At 45.9% G+C, this 21584-nt stretch overlaps 1 protein-coding gene across 1 annotated transcript in view; it reads right to left on the reverse strand.

Moving 5' to 3' along the window:
- TMEM132A (transmembrane protein 132A) overlaps positions 1-17598 on the reverse strand; it is a 66399-nt gene extending 48801 nt beyond the window's left edge. Inside the window, exons 1-2 of the mRNA XM_063434705.1 lie at positions 17110-17598; positions 14409-14632 (exon numbers count right to left, since the gene is read on the reverse strand). Of these exons, the coding sequence (XP_063290775.1) occupies positions 14409-14632; positions 17110-17152 (267 nt within the window). The 5' untranslated portion in view covers positions 17153-17598. The remainder of the gene's footprint in view (positions 1-14408; positions 14633-17109) is intronic.
- Between the last annotated feature and the right edge of the window lie 3986 nt (positions 17599-21584).

Consider the following 21584-nt stretch of genomic DNA (forward strand, 5'->3'; position numbering starts at 1 on the left):
TGTGTGATTGGTGGAGGGTAATTTGTGTATGATTGGTGGAGTGTGATCCACACACACAATCTTCTACCTTTTACCTGCACCTTCTTGTCTCTGATTTACTAGAAAGCAGAGTGACTGCGGACAGGCAATAAAAGAAAACTGAAGGAAGCAGAGTGAAGCTGAATGGCAGGAGCAGGCAGTAGACAATGTGGCCTAACTCCTTTGAGAGGCTGGCATCTCTCCAAAGAACTGAGCTGCAGCCTGCTCCTTTCCTTTGGTTCCCTGATAGGCATACCCCCAAGGCTAGTTGCACTTGCCACCTTTGCGACACTGGTAGTTCCACCACTGCTACCCTCCCTGTCAGGCGGCTTAACATGACCCAGTCGCACTGGTGACCCTAGTTATTCCATCACTGTGTATATATATTTTTTTATTTACATAGACTGACTTCTAAACACGTTAGTTGTAGTTTAAAGGAACACTATAGGGTCAGGAAAATAAACATGGATTCCTGACCCTAAAGTTTTAAAACCACTAGCACCCCTGCCCCCACTAAATATAGTAAAATCTTTTGTTCAAGTCTGCAGCTGCTGGCTCTGCCCTTGATCTGCCTGCTTGGCTGACATCATCAGAAGTGTTGTTCTGAGCCAATCAAAATGCTTCACCATAGGATTGGCTGAGACTGTCAAGGAGGCAGATCCTGTACAAGCCAATATTCTGCATCTCTATGAGGAAAGATCAGTGTCTGCATGCAGAGAGTGGATACACTGATTGGCACTGCTGCACACTGTGCAGCACTGCCCCAGGAAGAGCCTCTAGTATCTGTATGAGGATTGGCCAGTGGAGATATCCTTAGGCTGTAATATAAGCACTGCTTTTTCTCTGAAAAGACAGTGTTTACTGCAAAGACTGAAGGGAATGATTATACCTACCATAACAAATACAATAAGCTGTTCTGGTTACTATAGTGTCCCTTTCTATTACTGTGAGTACTGTTGCTGTGGAGCTCCAGTATTCACTCACACAGAACAATATATGGAATTCCTCCAAAAAGGGGCAAATTCCGCAGCGCTGTACAATGGGTAGTCAACAAACATGTAATTGGAACCAGATAAGTTGGACACACAGGAACATAGGGGTTGAGAGTCCTGCTCAATGAGCTTACATGCTAGAGGGAGTGGGGTAAAGTGACACAAAAGGTAACGGTAGGGGTAGAAAAGTTGGTTGGTAGAATAGTATTCACTTAGTGTGTTTTTTTTTTAATGGGAGGAAGAGGAATCAGGGTGTGGGGGGTTTAATGTGTATACTTTAGTGAAGAAGGTGATTTTTAAAGATTTGAGGAAGTGGAGACTGGGTGAGTGTCCAACCGAGAAGGGAAGGGAGTTCCACAGGAACCGTGCTGCCCTAGAGAAGGCTTGAAGGAGAGCATCATTTGGTTTCAGTCTTAAGAGTTTAATATAGTTAACACATAAGAAGTATCCTATTAAGCAATCTTAATATCTTTTCTCCAAAATGGTATCCTAACTACAAGAATAGGTGAATTCAAACACAAACACTGTCATGGTCACTGCGTTAGAGCCTGTAAATCAGGTTGAGGATGTTGAAAACATTTATTATTTGCTTTATATTGTAGTATAATTACATGGACTTGGCAAATTAAATCACTTTTGTTGAAGCCAAGATTTTGCTTTTCTGTGGCAATGTTTTTTCCCCAATTACCTATAAATATGTAATGTTGTTCTGGGAATGTAATCTCCAGAACTGAGCATATTTTATTTTCAGAAAGGGTTATGCTTGACTGGCTAGACAGTACAAGCATAATGAAGGGAAAAAATAAATCTTTTGTAAGGCTAGCACTATAAATATTTTAATGATTTCTGTTCTCAGTTATGGAAGCTTTACTCCACGCATTATAACGACATATGCCCTTTGCATACCATATTATGCTAAAAGGTCCCCTGTCATTGTGTCGCAGCAAACAGTTTATCATTACTACAGTAATTATAACATACCATACAAGTACCCTTTTCCTCTAAAAGGTTTCTTTATATTGTTCTAAGAGTAGTCGGTGGCCTAGGATAAGTGAAGTAGTGACTATACTTTAATTCAGAAAAACCTAAATGGTGCTATTGCCAAGTGAAATAATTATATGATAAAACACATACTTCCTACCAGTACATGCATATACAGGGGGAAGGTAGATTCCATCTATTATCTATGTGATAATGGCCTTTTAAATGCTGGTTTAAAGGGACACAATAGGCACCCAGTCGGTTTCATCTCATTGAAGTGGTCTGGGTGAAGTGCCACTGTCTCCTTAACCTTGCAACTGAAAACATTGCAGTTCCAGAACTTCAAGAAAGCCACTAGAGGCACTTCCTGGATTTTTCCTGAGTTTAACTCTGTGAAATGACAGACGTCCAGTGTCTTCAAAATCCCCATAGGAAAGCATTGACTCAATGCTTTCCTTTGGGGAATCTGTAATGTGGGCATGGTGCTCACTGTGCATGCGCATTAGGCCCTGTATCGCGTGAAATCACAGGAGGAGGAGACAGAGAAAGCGCAGGGAGACCCTGGCACTGGAATTACAGGTAATAAAAACAGGAATTTGAAGCCTTTAACCCCTTAAGGACCAAACTTCTGGAATAAAAGGGATCATGACATGTCACACATGTCATGTGTCCTTAAGGGGTTAAAGGATTACTATATGGTCAGGAACACAAACATGTATTCCTGACCCTAAAGTGTTAACACCACCATCTAGCCCCCCTGGGCCCCTCATGCCTCCATAAATATAGTAAAAATCTTACTGTATTCAAGCCTGAAGCTGTAAACCTGCATGCTGTTAGACTCAGAAAAACAAGTTCTCACCTGAACAACCTCATTAAGCTGAAGTTGTTCAGGTGACTATAGTGTCCCTTTAATGCTGGAAGGTGTGGGACAGACCTAAAGTAAGGGAAATGGGCATTGGAATACAGGTTTTTATTCCTAATGCTATAATGTTCATTTAACCCCTTAAGGACACATGACATGTGTGACATGTCATGATTCCCTTTTATTCCAGAAGTTTGGTCCTTAAGGGGTTAAAGGGAAACTCCAGTGCCAGGAAAACAATCAGTTTTCCTGAAACTGCAGGTCCCCTCTCCCTCCCACCTCCCAATCCCCAGTTGCGGAAGGGGTGAAAACCCCTTCAGTAACTTACCAGAGGCAGCGATAATGTCCCACGTCGCTGCTTCTTCCTCCACCGCCACTCCTCCCTGTGATTGCGTCGGCCGGTGGGCAAGACTGATCCCGCCCACCGGCCGGGGAGACCTAATGCACATTATAACTTCCCTATAGGAAAGCATTGAAAATGCTTTTCAATGCTTTCCTATGGGGAGATGAGCGACGCTGGAGGTCCTCGTCCGCGACGCTCTAGCACAGGTTTCCTGTGATAGGGACACGGAAGTAGACAGCCACTAGAGGTGGAGTTAACCCTGCAAGGTAATTATTGCAGTTTATTAAAAACTGCAATAATTACACTTGCAGGGTTAAGAGTAGTGGGAGTTGGCACCCAGACCACTCCAATGGGCAGAAGTGGTCTGGGTGCCTGGAGTGTCCCTTTAAGCAACTGTGTAAATAGACATAGTAACAGGGGGATAAATAATATTTTCCGACTCACTTGTTAGCTTTGCTTCATAACCCATGTAAGAAGCATCGGTTGTTACAGTGCTTCAATGTGTCCAATTAAAGATGACTCAGTACTTAAAAAAAATAAAAAATGATTGTAATGCAGGTGAATGACTCTGAATAAGAGGAAATGGTTTCAGTCTATTGAAAGAAGTACGGTGTTAAAACAGATATGTGACCGAGAATGTAAAATGAACCACACTTTTGTGAACAGTGACTGATTGCCCAACCTCCCTTTACAGTTTTTGCTAGGTCTAGGTATCAAGTGCTATCAGTAGAAACACTTATATAATAACAGTAGCTAACAGATCTTAAGTCTCTGCTTGACGGTCTGTGTACAAATGTGATGGGAAGAATTATTCCCAATGAACACAGGATTTGCCTAAGGGTTCAATAGAAATCATCATAAACACTGGGTTCACTGAATTAAAGCTTTAGAAAACAAAAAGATGCCTGACGGCTGCCAAAAGTATAATTCACATTTCAGATTTCATTTTGGTTTTCATGAACGGATATTGGAAATATAACCAATTTGAAACTTTGTATTGATAGGGACGGTTCTATTTATATGTCCTTGCTGACAGTAAAGAACAAATATGACCAAAGGGAACAAAGGAAGTCAAGCATGAATGCATGCCCCATATATAGAGGCTTTGCACGTGCCAACTCAGAATGGCTGTCGCTGTTCAGGAAAAACTCTATTCCGTCTGACTGGGCATCGCACTGAGCTGGTTCATGGGAGAGACAACTAAATAGTTAATATATATTTTTTTTTAATTCTCAGGTTTTTAATGTTTTATGGTTTGAGAAAAAAAAATGGAGCTACAGAGGCGCATGGATGGCATAAGGTGCTACCTTCTCGAAGGACCAATGGTCTCACACTCAAGTAACCTGGTAAAATTACAATTTCACACTCAAGTAACCTTGCAAGCCTACAATTTCAATGTCTATGTGCTTGCACTGTCAATAGGAGCTCTGACCACTAAGCAATGCATGCTGGCTTGCTTTGGATTTTTGGCCAACCTCCAGGCCATGGTTAAGTTTCCTAGGCTTCATGGTGGCATGCAGCTATCATAATAAGGTCTCTTCCAGGTCCTAGCATTTTTTTAGAACAGCTGCCAGCTGTAAATACTTTACAGCCAGTTCCAGAAATCCAATGTCGGAGACTACCAATACATAAATTAGCAGATGTATAGATATCAAATGTTGCATTTAAGGTATGCGTATTGGAAAATATGTATTTAATCAAAGACAGGTACATAATTTAAAGTCCCAATCTCGCCTATTCTGCATATGTTTAAACAATCTCCTCAACACAGCTGTAGTAAATTATGGTCACAAATAAAAAGAGCAAAGCGCCGCTTCCACAATTAGAGAGAAAACACAATAAATAGAATAACACTTTTCAAATGGCATGTGGTTAAGCAGTGCTCATTCATTCGTTACAATTAGGTTCTAAATCAAAGCACACAATGTATAAATCATACTCCACTGACATTAAACATGGTCTTTGTGGGTATTCCTTTTTAAAAAGTGATATTTATTGAAAAAAAAATGTGAGTACACAGCAGGAAAGGAGGGCACATATGGGTGGATATTAGACATACAAAAATAATTACCACACGGTGACATAGTAATCTAAGTTGAAGAAAAAAAAAAAAAGACCATTGTGTTCAACCTTTAAAATGTATCTTTTTATCCAGTTGTTTCAAAAGTAGGCAAAAACAAAAAACTATTTGAATCGATGGCCAATTATGCAACAAGTGGGGGAAAAAAAAGTATAATGACAGTTACATTTCTCTTTGGAACAACAATTAAAGGGACACTATAGTCACCTGAACAACTTCAGCTTAATGAGGTTGTTTAGGTGAGTGCTACAGCTACCCGGAGCCTTTTTCTTGTAAGCACTGTATTTTCTGAGAAAATGCAGTGTTTACATTGGAAGCTTGGAACACCTCTTGTTGCAGTCAATCAGACGGCCACCAGAGGGACTTCCGAGTTCAGAGGCCCTAAAAAGGCCTCTCGTCCGATGCATTCTGGGTGAATGCATCAGACGGGCTATCAGCACACAAAGCACTGTGAACGCGCTTTGTGTGCTGACAGCCTGTCAGCACTGCTGTGGGCGTGGCTTCAGCTGACAGCTGAAGCCCGAACCCACAGGGATGCTGTCTGGCCACAATAGTGGTTGAAGGGGGGGGGGGACGGACCTACTCTCCTCCCCCCGGCCCCCACCCCTGAGCGGTGAGTGGGGGCCCTAAAAATAAGGGTGGCACATACTGCCCCCCCGGCCCCCACCCCTGTGCGGCCGGTGGGGGCACTAAAATTATCAATAAGGGGGGACCTATTGTCCCCCCCCGGCCCCCACCCCTGTGCGGTGGGTGGGGGCCTTAAAATAAAAAATAAGGGGGGGACATACTGGCCCCCCCCCCCGGCCCCCACCCCTGTGCGGCGGGTGGGGGCCCTAAAATTCACAATAAGGGGGGGACCTACTGTCCCCCCCCGGCCCCCACCCCTGTGCGGCGGGTGGGGGCCCTAAAATTCACAATAAGGGGGGGGACCTACTGCCCCCCCCCCCGGCCCCCACCCCTGAGCGGTGGGTGGGGGCCCTAAAATTCACAATAGGGGGGGGACCTACTGTCCCCCCCCCGGCCCCCACCCCTGTGCGGCGGGTGGGGGCCCTAAAATTCACAATAAGGGGGGGACCTACTGTCCCCCCCCGGCCCCCACCCCTGTGCGGCGGGTGGGGGCCCTAAAATTCACAATAAGGGGGGGGACCTACTGCCCCCCCCCCCCCGGCCCCCACCCCTGAGCGGTGGGTGGGGGCCCTAAAATTCACAATAGGGGGGGGACCTACTGTCCCCCCCCGGCCCCCACCCCTGTGCGGCGGGTGGGGGCCCTAAATACAAAGGGGGTGGGGACCCTAGTTAACCCCCCCCCCCCCACAAAAAAAAAAACTTATCTCCCTACCTACCCCCCTCACCCTAAAAATAATGAGGGGGGACCATTAACTAAAAACCTGTAAAAAAAATGAGATAAAATCAACTTACCATTTGATGTTTTCTTTCTTCTAAAATCTTCTTTCTTCAGCCCCAAAAAAGGCCAAATAAAAATCCATAATAACCGACGCAATAAAAAAAAAAAAAAAAAAAACCCGAGCGCAAAAAAAATAATCCATCTTCACCCATGGAGGGCTCCGCGCAGACTGAGCTCCGCAGGGCGGGGGAAGGCTTATAAAGCCTTGCCCCGCCCTGCAATTAGGCTAAGAACACTCTGATTGGTGGGTTTAAGCCAATCAGAGTGCTCTTTGTCATTTTACAAGCGTGGGAAAGTTCTTTGGAATTTTCCCACGCTTGTAAAATGACACAGAGCAATGTGATTGGATGGCTTGAAATCCATCCAATCACAGTGCTCTTTGTCATTTTACAAGCGTGGGAAAGTTCTTTGGAATTTTCCCACGCTTGTAAAATGACACAGAGCACTGTGATTGGATGGATTTCAAGCCATCCAATCACATTGCTCTGTGTCATTTTACAAGCGTGGGAAAATTCCAAAGAACTTTCCCACGCTTGTAAAATGACACAGAGCACTGTGATTGGATGGCTTGAAATCCATCCAATCACAGTGCTCTGTGTCATTTTACAAGCGTGGGAAAATTCCAAAGAACTTTCCCACGCTTGTAAAATGACAAAGAGCACTCTGATTGGCTTAAACCCACCAATCAGAGTGTTCTTAGCCTAATTGCAGGGCGGGGCAAGGCTTTATAAGCCTTCCCCCGCCCTGCGGAGCTCAGTCTGCGCGGAGCCCTCCATGGGTGAAGATGGATTATTTTTTTTTGCGCTCGGTTTTTTTTTTTTTTTTTTTTAATTGCGTCGGTTATTATGGATTTTTATTTGGCCTTTTTTGGGGCTGAAGAAAGAAGATTTTAGAAGAAAGAAAACATCGAATGGTAAGTTGATTTTATCTCATTTTTTTACAGGTTTTTAGTTAATGGTCCCCCCTCATTATTTTTAGGGTGAGGGGGGTAGGTAGGGAGATATTTTTTTTTGGGGGGGGGAGGGTTAACTAGGGTCCCCCCCCCCTTTGTATTTAGGGCCCCCACCCACCGCTCAGGGGTGGGGGCCGGGGGGGGACAATAGGTCCCCCCCCCTTATTGATAATTTTAGGGCCCCCACCCGCCGCTCAGGGGTGGGGGCCGGGGGGGGGACAGTAGGTCCCCCCCCTTATTGATCATTTTAGGGCCCCCACCCGCCGCTCAGGGGTGGGGGCCGGGGGGGGGACAGTAGGTCCCCCCCCTTATTGATAATTGTAGGGCCCCCACCCGCCGCTCAGGGGTGGGGGCCGGGGGGGGACAGTAGGTCCCCCCCTCATTGATAATTTTAGGGCCCCCACCCGCCGCACAGGGGTGGGGGCCGGGGGGGGACAGTAGGTCCCCCCCTCATTGATAATTTTAGGGCCCCCACCCGCCGCTCAGGGGTGGGGGCCGGGGGGGGGACAGTAGGTCCCCCCCCTTATTGATCATTTTAGGGCCCCCACCCGCCGCTCAGGGGTGGGGGCCGGGGGGGGGACAGTAGGTCCCCCCCCTTATTGATAATTGTAGGGCCCCCACCCGCCGCTCAGGGGTGGGGGCCGGGGGGGGGACAGTAGGTCCCCCCCCTTATTGATAATTGTAGGGCCCCCACCCGCCGCTCAGGGGTGGGGGCCGGGGGGGGACAGTAGGTCCCCCCCTCATTGATAATTTTAGGGCCCCCACCCGCCGCACAGGGGTGGGGGCCGGGGGGGGACAGTAGGTCCCCCCCTCATTGATAATTTTAGGGCCCCCACCCGCCGCTCAGGGGTGGGGGCCGGGGGGGGGACAGTAGGTCCCCCCCCTTATTGATCATTTTAGGGCCCCCACCCGCCGCTCAGGGGTGGGGGCCGGGGGGGGGACAGTAGGTCCCCCCCCTTATTGATAATTGTAGGGCCCCCACCCGCCGCTCAGGGGTGGGGGCCGGGGGGGGACAGTAGGTTCCCCCCTCATTGATAATTTTAGGGCCCCCACCCGCCGCACAGGGGTGGGGGCCGGGGGGGGACAGTAGGTCCCCCCCTCATTGATAATTTTAGGGCCCCCACCCGCCGCACAGGGGTGGGGGCCGGGGGGGGACAGTAGGTCCCCCCCTCATTGATAATTTTAGGGCCCCCACCCGCCGCACAGGGGTGGGGGCCGGGGGGGGGACAGTAGGTCCCCCCCTCATTTATAATTTTAGGGCCCCCACCCGCCGCACAGGGCGGGTGGGGGCCCTAAATTATTATTGATAATTTTAGAAAGCGAGCTGAGCTGTCAGTCAGACAGCTCAGCTCGCGAACGCGCATTCCGCGCACATGCGCGGTAAAGCGCTCAGGTTCTTCATAGGGCGGCATTCAATGCCGCTCTATGAAGAACGCGATTGGTCCAGCGCGAAGCCGTCCCATTGGGCCCCGCGATTTCGTCATTTTGACGAAAAAGGGGGCGCGGCCTAGCGGGGAGCTCGGCGCTGGAACGGAGGTAAGTTTTTAATATAAAAACACCGATTTTTTTTTTTTTAATGAATGAAAGTTCATATAAAAGCAAGAAGGAAGGCTGGGGGACCTGTCTTTCTTGCTTTTATATGGTGACTATAGAGTCCCTTTAACTTACACCTACATTTTTTGCAAAAAAACAACCAACCAACCAGACAATTTTTAAATGTATCTATAGAATCTGATAAGACAACATGTTTGGGTAAAAAGTTGATGATATAATCATATGTGGAAAGCAGTTACTTTATTTACAGAATATATTTATTTTTAAATATGCTGCAACCCTTCTGTCCATTGGACATAAAATGAGCTGCGAACCCTGTATAAGCAAGATATCATCTTAATCAGTTATTGTAGACAGATACAGCAGCTAAATACACCGCATTGCACAAATTGCCAGCACAGTCTTAACTAAATCCCACAACCCAAGCTTAAAGGAACACTATGGCACTAGTAATAACAAGTATTCCTAACTCTATAGTGTTCTCCTCAATGTTTAGATTTAGGGACCTCCCTAAATTATTCTGTGATTCCGGCCACTTCTCCTCCTACAACATTATTATTATTATTTTACATTAGTCACTTCTTTCTCTTCCCGTCCAATCCAATTTGAGAATTAGGTGTGAAAAGTGCATGCGCGGAAAGCAACACACTGCTCCAACGGAATGCTCTCCATGAGAAGCATTCAGAGAAGGTGACATGTACGAACCAAGTCTGACTTGGTTCACACAACAAAAACACCTCTAGTGACTGTCACAGCTGTGTTTAAAGGGACTCTATAGTCACCATATAAAAGCAAGAAAGACAGGTCCCCCAGCCTTCCTTCTTGCTTTTATATGAACTTTCATTCATTAAAAAAAAAAAAATCGGTGTTTTTATATTAAAAACTTACCTCCGTTCCAGCGCCGAGCTCCCCGCTAGGCCGCGCCCCCTTTTTCGTCAAAATGACGAAATCGCGGGGCCCAATGGGACGGCTTCGCGCTGGACCAATCGCGTTCTTCATAGAGCGGCATTGAATGCCGCCCTATGAAGAACCTGAGCGCTTTACCGCGCATGTGCGCGGAATGCGCGTTCGCGAGCTGAGCTGTCTGACTGACAGCTCAGCTCGCTTTCTAAAATTATCAATAATAATTTAGGGCCCCCACCCGCCCTGTGCGGCGGGTGGGGGCCCTAAAATTATAAATGAGGGGGGGACCTACTGTCCCCCCCCCGGCCCCCACCCCTGTGCGGCGGGTGGGGGCCCTAAAATTATCAATGAGGGGGGGACCTACTGTCCCCCCCCGGCCCCCACCCCTGTGCGGCGGGTGGGGGCCCTAAAATTATCAATGAGGGGGGGACCTACTGTCCCCCCCCGGCCCCCACCCCTGTGCGGCGGGTGGGGGCCCTAAAATTATCAATGAGGGGGGAACCTACTGTCCCCCCCCGGCCCCCACCCCTGAGCGGCGGGTGGGGGCCCTACAATTATCAATAAGGGGGGGGACCTACTGTCCCCCCCCCGGCCCCCACCCCTGAGCGGCGGGTGGGGGCCCTAAAATGATCAATAAGGGGGGGGACCTACTGTCCCCCCCCCGGCCCCCACCCCTGAGCGGCGGGTGGGGGCCCTAAAATTATCAATGAGGGGGGGACCTACTGTCCCCCCCCGGCCCCCACCCCTGTGCGGCGGGTGGGGGCCCTAAAATTATCAATGAGGGGGGGACCTACTGTCCCCCCCCGGCCCCCACCCCTGAGCGGCGGGTGGGGGCCCTACAATTATCAATAAGGGGGGGGACCTACTGTCCCCCCCCCGGCCCCCACCCCTGAGCGGCGGGTGGGGGCCCTACAATTATCAATAAGGGGGGGGACCTACTGTCCCCCCCCCGGCCCCCACCCCTGAGCGGCGGGTGGGGGCCCTAAAATGATCAATAAGGGGGGGGACCTACTGTCCCCCCCCCGGCCCCCACCCCTGAGCGGCGGGTGGGGGCCCTAAAATTATCAATGAGGGGGGGACCTACTGTCCCCCCCCGGCCCCCACCCCTGTGCGGCGGGTGGGGGCCCTAAAATTATCAATGAGGGGGGGACCTACTGTCCCCCCCCGGCCCCCACCCCTGAGCGGCGGGTGGGGGCCCTACAATTATCAATAAGGGGGGGGACCTACTGTCCCCCCCCCGGCCCCCACCCCTGAGCGGCGGGTGGGGGCCCTAAAATGATCAATAAGGGGGGGGACCTACTGTCCCCCCCCCGGCCCCCACCCCTGAGCGGCGGGTGGGGGCCCTAAAATTATCAATAAGGGGGGGGGACCTATTGTCCCCCCCCGGCCCCCACCCCTGAGCGGTGGGTGGGGGCCCTAAATACAAAGGGGGGGGGGACCCTAGTTAACCCTCCCCCCCCCAAAAAAAAATATCTCCCTACCTACCCCCCTCACCCTAAAAATAATGAGGGGGGACCATTAACTAAAAACCTGTAAAAAAATGAGATAAAATCAACTTACCATTCGATGTTTTCTTTCTTCTAAAATCTTCTTTCTTCAGCCCCAAAAAAGGCCAAATAAAAATCCATAATAACCGACGCAATTAAAAAAAAAAAAAAAAAAAACCGAGCGCAAAAAAAAATAATCCATCTTCACCCATGGAGGGCTCCGCGCAGACTGAGCTCCGCAGGGCGGGGGAAGGCTTATAAAGCCTTGCCCCGCCCTGCAATTAGGCTAAGAACACTCTGATTGGTGGGTTTAAGCCAATCAGAGTGCTCTTTGTCATTTTACAAGCGTGGGAAAGTTCTTTGGAATTTTCCCACGCTTGTAAAATGACACAGAGCACTGTGATTGGATGGATTTCAAGCCATCCAATCACAGTGCTCTGTGTCATTTTACAAGCGTGGGAAAGTTCTTTGGAATTTTCCCACGCTTGTAAAATGACACAGAGCAATGTGATTGGATGGCTTGAAATCCATCCAATCACAGTGCTCTGTGTCATTTTACAAGCGTGGGAAAATTCCAAAGAACTTTCCCACGCTTGTAAAATGACAAAGAGCACTGTGATTGGATGGATTTCAAGCCATCCAATCACATTGCTCTGTGTCATTTTACAAGCGTGGGAAAATTCCAAAGAACTTTCCCACGCTTGTAAAATGACAAAGAGCACTCTGATTGGCTTAAACCCACCAATCAGAGTGTTCTTAGCCTAATTGCAGGGCGGGGCAAGGCTTTATAAGCCTTCCCCCGCCCTGCGGAGCTCAGTCTGCGCGGAGCCCTCCATGGGTGAAGATGGATTATTTTTTTTGCGCTCGGGTTTTTTTTTTTTTTTTTTTTATTGCGTCGGTTATTATGGATTTTTATTTGGCCTTTTTTGGGGCTGAAGAAAGAAGATTTTAGAAGAAAGAAAACATCAAATGGTAAGTTGATTTTATCTCATTTTTTTTACAGGTTTTTAGTTAATGGTCCCCCCTCATTATTTTTAGGGTGAGGGGGGTAGGTAGGGAGATAAGTTTTTTTTTTTGTGGGGGGGGGGGGGTTAACTAGGGTCCCCACCCCCTTTGTATTTAGGGCCCCCACCCGCCGCACAGGGGTGGGGGCCGGGGGGGGACAGTAGGTCCCCCCCCTATTGTGAATTTTAGGGCCCCCACCCACCGCTCAGGGGTGGGGGCCGGGGGGGGGGGGGCAGTAGGTCCCCCCCCTTATTGTGAATTTTAGGGCCCCCACCCGCCGCACAGGGGTGGGGGCCGGGGGGGGACAGTAGGTCCCCCCCTTATTGTGAATTTTAGGGCCCCCACCCGCCGCACAGGGGTGGGGGCCGGGGGGGGACAGTAGGTCCCCCCCCTATTGTGAATTTTAGGGCCCCCACCCACCGCTCAGGGGTGGGGGCCGGGGGGGGGGGCAGTAGGTCCCCCCCCTTATTGTGAATTTTAGGGCCCCCACCCGCCGCACAGGGGTGGGGGCCGGGGGGGGACAGTAGGTCCCCCCCTTATTGTGAATTTTAGGGCCCCCACCCGCCGCACAGGGGTGGGGGCCGGGGGGGGGGGCCAGTATGTCCCCCCCTTATTTTTTATTTTAAGGCCCCCACCCACCGCACAGGGGTGGGGGCCGGGGGGGGACAATAGGTCCCCCCTTATTGATAATTTTAGTGCCCCCACCGGCCGCACAGGGGTGGGGGCCGGGGGGGCAGTATGTGCCACCCTTATTTTTAGGGCCCCCACTCACCGCTCAGGGGTGGGGGCCGGGGGGAGGAGAGTAGGTCCGTCCCCCCCCCCCTTCAACCACTATTGTGGCCAGACAGCATCCCTGTGGGTTCGGGCTTCAGCTGTCAGCTGAAGCCACGCCCACAGCAGTGCTGACAGGCTGTCAGCACACAAAGCGCGTTCACAGTGCTTTGTGTGCTGATAGCCCGTCTGATGCATTCACCCAGAATGCATCGGACGAGAGGCCTTTTTAGGGCCTCTGAACTCGGAAGTCCCTCTGGTGGCCGTCTGATTGACTGCAACAAGAGGTGTTCCAAGCTTCCAATGTAAACACTGCATTTTCTCAGAAAATACAGTGCTTACAAGAAAAAGGCTCCGGGTAGCTGTAGCACTCACCTAAACAACCTCATTAAGCTGAAGTTGTTCAGGTGACTATAGTGTCCCTTTAACATTGCAATGAAAACATTGTAGTATCTACTGAACAGCAATGGTTTACATTGCTAAAATGATAGGAGCACTTTGAGATGACGTGGTCTTAGTGCTTATTATGTCACCTTAAGCAAGTTTGAAATAGCCTGTTAATGCATTTTAATAAAGTCCAGCAGAACTCCGTGATTGTAAAGGACCCTACTAGTGTACGTCCTCAAGATGGTCAGGATAAGGTAAAACACTTTTTGTAACTAGCGGAGCTAATAATTTTTTTTTTTTTTTTTTACTGAAAACATATCACATTTTAGGCTCGCTTGTGGTTCAGTGAATGGGCTGGCAAGAGGTTCCATAAGAAAAGTGATATAGTGACCTAGTACTTATAGCGCTTTAGAGTTTATGGTGTACAGAGTGTTCTACCCCTGCCCCCCTCCCCGACCACCCAATGTAAGAAGTCAAACCATTTTAGAATGGTTTGTCTTCTTACTTTCTTTACCAGAACCACCACAGTGAACACTATGGTGCTAGTAGTGTTCCTGTAAGAAACAGAGTTCACATCTGTAATACACAGTGCATTTCCCCAAAGTTCTTTACACAAGAGTAATAATAAATGCAGTGCATATGCAGACTGAGAACAGCAGGGGCCTTACCACTTGATCCTGTAAATGTTGATATGATGCTCGAACATGTGGCTCACGTGATCCTAGGCGGGTGACCAGAAAGGTCTCACTATGTGATTGGGCCATCACACATTTGGATATAGTTTTCTCTGTTTCCTCAATGGGCACTGCCCGCTGCAAACGGAAATACTGTGGAACATCTTTAACCTCAAGTGACAGGGGAAGTGAGGGAATGCTGGGAGAGCCACTGATAGCTGTAAAAGAATAATAATAAAAAAAAAGTAATAATTAATATAAGGTTAGTTGTTAGTTCACTAAATTGGGAATTGTGTCAAACTGGACAAAATAGCCAAATTAAAAGCGGTATATCCTCTTAGCTTTTAAAGGAACACTATAGTCACCTAAATTACTTTAGCTAAATAAAGCAGTTTTAGTGTATAGATCATTCCCCTGCAATTTCACTGCTCAATTCACTGTCATTCAGGAGTTAAGTCACTTTGTTTCTGTTTATGCAGCCCTAGCCACACATCCCCTGGCTATGATTGACAGAGCCTGCATGAAAAAAACAGATGTAATTTACCTTAAATAATTGTATCTCAATCTCTAAATTGAACTTTAATCACATACAGGAGGCTTTTGCAGGGTCTAGCAAGCTATTAACATAGCAGGGCATAAGTAAATCTTAATTAAACAGAACTTGCAATAAAGAAAGCCTAAATAGGTCTCTCTAAAAGGAAGTGTTTATGGAAGGCTGTGCAAGTCACATGCAGGGAGGTGTGACTAGGGTTCATAAACAAAGGGATTTAACTACTAAATGGCAGAGGATTGAGCAGTGAGGCTGCATGGGGCTTGTTCTATACACCAAAACTGCTTCATTAAGCTGAAGTTGTTCAGGTGTGTGTCTATAGTGTCCCTTTAAGTAGCTCCTCTTTACCAAACTACAATTTAAAGGAACACCTCAGGGCATCATAACCACTTCAATTGAATTAAGTTGTTATGGTGCCAGAAGGCCCCTGGCGGCAGTGCACCTTTAGGGGTGAAACCATTTACAAACTGTCTAACCCCAAAGTCTTGTGTCCCGTGCCATTTGGCTCTGGACCTGTCCTTCTGCTTGCAACAGATTCTTGAAAGAGGAAGACTCACACAGCCTCACACAGGGGTGCCGCCAATTGGCTGAGAGTGTCACCTGATGCTCTAAGCCAATCAGAAGCTACCCATTCACAAAAACAACTTAAAGGAACACTATAGTCACCTAAATTACTTTAGCTAAATAAAGCAGTTTGAGTGTATAGATCATTCCCCTGCAATTGCACTGCTCAATTCACTGTTATTTAGGAGTTAAATCACTTTGTTTCTGTTTATGCAGCCCTAGCCACACCTCCCCTGGCTATGATTGACAGAGCTTGCATGAAAAAAAAAACTGGTTTCACTTTCAAACAGATGTAATTTACCTTACATAATTGTATCTCAATCTCTAAATTTAACTTTAATCACATACAGGAGGCTCTTGCAGGGTCTAGCAAGCTATTAACATAGCAGGGGATAAGAAAATCTTAATTAAACAGAACTTGCAATAAAGAAAGCCTAAATAGGGCTCTCTTTACAGGAAGTGTTTATGGAAGGCTGTGCAAGTCACATGCAGGGAGGTGTGACTAGGGTTCATAAACAAAGGGATTTAACTCTTAAATGGCAGAGGATTGAGCAGTGAGGCTGCATGGGGCTTGTTCTATACACCAAAACTGCTTCATTAAGCTAAAGTTGTTCAGGTGACTATAGTGACCCTTTAAGAAAGCCGTGTATGTATGTACACACACAAACCACACAAATACATACAGCTATACATGTGAGCTAAAATGAGTGGTGCATAAATGTAATATTTGTCATTGTCTGCCTTTCAGGTTTGCAACCTGTTTGTGCCACTGTAATGATAGGTACTAGGTTACTTACTGTCTAACGCTAAAGCAAAACCAGGCATGACATTACATTACATTATGCATACACACAAATTAACATGTTGCACTGTGGAATGATGCGATTAATCCTACGCTAACAAAAAATATTATACAAGAGATCTGGAGCATACATTTCAAAACAGATGACAAGCAATGCTGATGTTTGTTTTTGGTGCCATTATGTTTCACAATTTGTCAACCCCATGCTTTGCAGATGTGTTGGAGATTATTATAGAATTCAACACACACACACTATGCTACAGTGCTAAATAAAACATGTAATTTGCAAACACGAAATAGGCAATCTGTAATTATTTTGAGTATAGGGTGTAAGTGCTGAATTATAAACAAGGTAAACAATTCATTATTCACTAAACACTATATGGTAGTGAACTGAAAATGGAATTGCAAAATTTAGTCTAAAATTGTTAGGCTGTGAATATTGAGGATTAAATCATTTTTCCAAATCAGCATTTTTCCCTTACATTTTGCAGTTTCTCTACATGTCAGCCTTTAGTAAATAAAGCAGTGTAGATACAGCTTGGTTTGATTTAATATTTGTAGATGGTGATTACAATGAATGTCTTTATTTTTTAAGCAGCTGTGAAATATGTTAGCACTATGTAAATGCTAATAATAATATAGCTCTACCTTGATAAAGCAGGTGGCATTTAGGAGATTTTGCCTACCCAGCCACACCCCACACAGCACCATTACATGTACACAAGGAAGACAGGCTGCACTAGGAAGACAAATGGAGAGGTATACGCATATCCTACCTCCAGTTATGCTCAGAATCCCGAGTAGAATCAATAATTCCATATCAGCAGAGCTCGAAAACCCCAAATTTCTGCCTGAGAGTACATGCAAGTGTGCAAGGATGTGTGTCAGAGTATCCCTGACATCATGTTTGTATCGAGGTGTTTGCCAGTGCCTGTCATTGTCTGTGTGCTCGTGCCTGGGTGTATCACAGCCTGCAGACTGTGTGTATGTTTATAAAGCATGCCATTGTGTCTTGTGTATATGTAACTACATGGTGTGCAAAATAGAATGTTACTTAGTGTGAGCAAATATAATGCTTGTCAGTGCATGTTTGTGTCCAGCAACGTGTATTAGCTGGGGTTTCCCTATTGCTGGAGTGAACACGTTTGTGTAAATGTGATATGTCGATATATGAGGGTGAAATCACCTCGTCTGCCTGTGTGTCTGTAGCCTGAAGCCTCAGTTCAGAGATTTTTCAAGCTAATACAAAGACAGAGACAAAAGAGGGAGGAGAATGAGAAGGGTGGGAGAGAAGGGAGGAGGCTAGAGGAGAGCTGGGGGGGCGACAGAGAGATAGCCTGCCCCTTGCAAGCCAAACTCAACACACAAAGAAGAACCAATGAATCAAACAATATAGTAAGAAGTGCTTATTCAGGCATCCAGAGAGGACGAGTACAAGTACACCTTTACATTTGAAGCAGCTTTATAAAATGTAAATAAATAAAATAGATCATATGTTACAATTTTTTAAAAAAAGTGTGTGTGTGTGTATATATATATATACACACACACACACCATATATATACACACACAGTTAGTCACATTTATTAGTCATTCAAATATGTTTTTGTGCATTGAACCTCAAGCTTTTTTTAGGAGTCATCCCATTTTTCTTTTTTACTCTTCTGATTGTGTTTTATCTTTTTGTGCCACAGGTGTGAATTTCAGTTCGGCTGCCAACCACTCCAAATATTCCTCTTGTGGCATTTATTTTAGACATTTTCAAGATTTTTGCTGTTGTATACTTTACTTGCTGGCCTCTTGTATGGCCCTTTTAGATAGTATAGTTCTGTCATAAACCATTGTAAAATTTTCTGGTATTTCATTTTATGTTGCACTTTCAGTTTTTTTTTAGTTTTTTTATTTATTTCTTTTGCAGTCCTTTTTAGTGTGAGCATCTGTTTTACTTCATTTGGGTGTTCAAATGAATGCATTTTAATTCAAGCAAAAAAGGCAAAAAGTATTACACTGGCACATAGCTGCAAAAACAATTAGATTTAAGTTACAAAATTAAGTATTAGTCACTGTGCTACCGACCTAGTTTAGTCTGGAGAGTGACAGAGTGACGGGGCAAGGCTTTATAAGCAGAGCTGCGCGGAGCCCTCCATGGGTGAAGATGGATTTTTTTTTTGGCGCTGTTTTTTTTTTTTTTAAAGTGCGTTGGTTATTATGGATCAGAGTGATATGAGTCAAATTACACAGCGTGGGGAAATTCCAAAGAACTTTCCCACGCTGTGTAAAATGACACAGAGCACTCTGATTGGTGGATTTCAAGCCAACCAATCAGAGTGCTGTGACAGGTAAATGTAGAGACTTACCTGTCAGTCTCTTCATTTACCTGTCAGAGCACTGTGATTGGATGGCTTAAACCCACCAATCAGAGTGCTCTGAGCCTAATTGCAGGGCGGGGTTAATGGTATCCCCTCATTATTTTTAGAGTGAGGGGGGTAGGTAGGGGTTAGTTATTTTGGGGGGAAGGGGGTGACTAGGGTTTTGGGGACATTAGGATACCTCCTTATTAGTATTTAAGGCCCCCACCCACCGCTCAGGGGTGGGGGCCAGGGGGAGGACATTAGGTGCCCCCCCTTATTTTACTGTAGGGCCCCCACCTGCCGTTCAGGGCTGAGGGCTGGGGGGGGGGGCAATTGGTCCCCCCTTCAGGTTAGAAGCCCCCACTCGCGCGACATGGGAGGGGGGGACCTTTTTTTTTTTTTTTTTCAAGTGAGCAGCCATAGGCAATATAGCGAGTAGGGGCATAATTTACTAATACTAAGTAATCTTTACTTAGTATTAGTAAATTTGTCTGAAAGACCAAATTAGGTCTTTCAGCCTTTTAGTAGATAGCTCCCTAATACCGTGGAAGTATAGTCGTTCTTAGGCAATACTGTGCTTCGGAACTTCGGCACTTCAATACTTCAGAACTTTGGCACTTCAATACTTCAGAACTTTGGCAACTTCGAAAATTCGGTAATTTCTGAACTTCGGGACTTCGACAATTCGGCAACTCATCTATTCAGACATTCGGAAGTACCGGAATGTCCGAATTGCCCGAAATTCGTCCAAATTCACATTCGGACCGAAACGAATTGCACATGTCTACTGTCAAATGTTAACTGTTTAAACAATATTATGTATGAATACCATGTGTGTCTCCCATTAAAGGGAATTTGATATCAAATATGCAACTTTAGCTCTTTTAAAAGAAAATTATATCTATATATTATTCTAGCAGTTTTATCATCTCTCTTTCAATTCCTCTGCAGACACTGAATGCCGAGGAATTGAGAGACAGGGGGAGCAGAAGAGACCTCCCACAGGATACACCTATTCTTCACCCACAACAACTATGTTAACTCCCTAGCTGGTGTTCCTAGTGCAGGCTAGGGAGTATAGGAATAGAGTGATGTGACATCATTCCGGTCAGGCCCCGGCACACTGGCAACAAAGTCAGCATGTTGGCATCATGGTGGAGGTTTGCCCTGTCTGGGGAAGTGTCCCCAAGCAGGGAAAATTGGCAAAGAACAGAAGAGGAATGCGGGAAGACCGGAGATTGGTGTTACAGAAATGTAACATCAACCTGTTTAATGAGATCGAAGCGGGTCAGCACAGAGCCAGGTAAGCCTTGCCAATTTCCCTTTAATGGCAGTTCTCTGAACCATTACATCCAGTCTTGGGTATCCTGGGGAAAATGTATATCATTCTGACCATTCTCTCAGCAGGGCTATAATCACAACAAAGGAACAACCTTCCTAGGAAGGGAAAAGTACCCTTTCTATAGACTCCGGATAGCTGGAAAAGGATGGACAACAGGTCACGATCCCAAGCCATGTACCAGACACCTCCATTTCTACTACTGTGTATTCATATATTTAGTCATGATATGAATTGAGTTGCCATATTAGTACAGTAATATAGATGGAAAATAATGAGGTATTGCAGTTTAATGGATTAGTAATAAGAAACTCACGAAATAAGGAACTCACCTCAATATTTTGCATCTACAAAGATTTACACAGGTCTCTACGAAGCTCTGGATAAATCACGTAAAGCCTGCAAGCTTAGAATCAAAACTATATTTTCATATTAACCAGAATATATATTTTCAGATAGTAAAACCTCTTTTTAAAAAAGAAGATCATTTTACGTAGGATTCTCCGTTTTTTAGAACATCAAAGGGTCAAACATGAAAAGACGCCAGGAGGCCCTTTGTCAGTATGGCAATTATATGAGATGTGTGTATCTGTGAGCAGCAGAGGAGCGAGATGTAGAGAATATCATAACCTCCTTCAGCTTAACATGAAGAGGGCTCCTTATTATGAGCCTGTGTCACATTAATCCATTATACAAAGAGGATAGGAAAGGTAATGCTGTGTAAGACATATTTTTATGGTGCAGCACTGAGCTATTTATGTGCCTGAGCTCTCTTTGTATTATAAAATATCTCTCGACCTCCTGGAGTTAGCCTGCAGAGATTAATAATCACGTGAAATGCCAATTTTCCAGGTATTTAGAGTTCAAATACCTCATGAATATCCTAGGAACACATATGTAGAAGGAGTTGAGTTGTTTTTAACATAATGGGTTTCATGTTAGTAATTTAAAGGGATTGTAAATCCATAAAACATGAGGTTTACAAAATCGGCTTTAGGTAGGCATAACATTTTCATTTTTTATGCTGTGCTAGTGAAATCATCAACAAATGTATAGATGAAATGCACTCAAACTATCATGAGATGCCTCATATATTATTTGTATTTCATGTTCACACAGAAGATTGGCATAAGCGGGCAGACATTTGAAATTTGGCAGTACAAAAGACTAGAATTTTACCCAACACGTTTGGCAGAGAGTTTGGAGGGATTTTCTCTATAGCATAACATTTCAAATATATTGGGTCTTTGTTGTGGTTTAAAATTTTTTTTGAAACAGAGTGATTATAAAAAGCCTTTTTTAGATGTATCTACAAAGCTCAGCGATTCCTGCTTTTAGATTTATGGTTGTCATGTCAATATACTGTAGTCCTCGCAGACTTTCTAGTAAATAAATTATGCTCTTGGAGTAAAATGTAATTCAATTCTTTATGTTATATTTGTTTGGAAGAATATTTAGATTTAAAAACAGAAATCTTAGTGTAATCTTTATTGGTGCTTTTGCATGCTATGAAGCTTTTGCCATTCTGACTTGGACCTGAGGACACCCCTAAGACTCCAC

This window comes from Pelobates fuscus, chromosome 10 (assembly GCF_036172605.1).
Source record: "Pelobates fuscus isolate aPelFus1 chromosome 10, aPelFus1.pri, whole genome shotgun sequence".
NCBI classification, from domain to species: domain Eukaryota; kingdom Metazoa; phylum Chordata; class Amphibia; order Anura; family Pelobatidae; genus Pelobates; species Pelobates fuscus.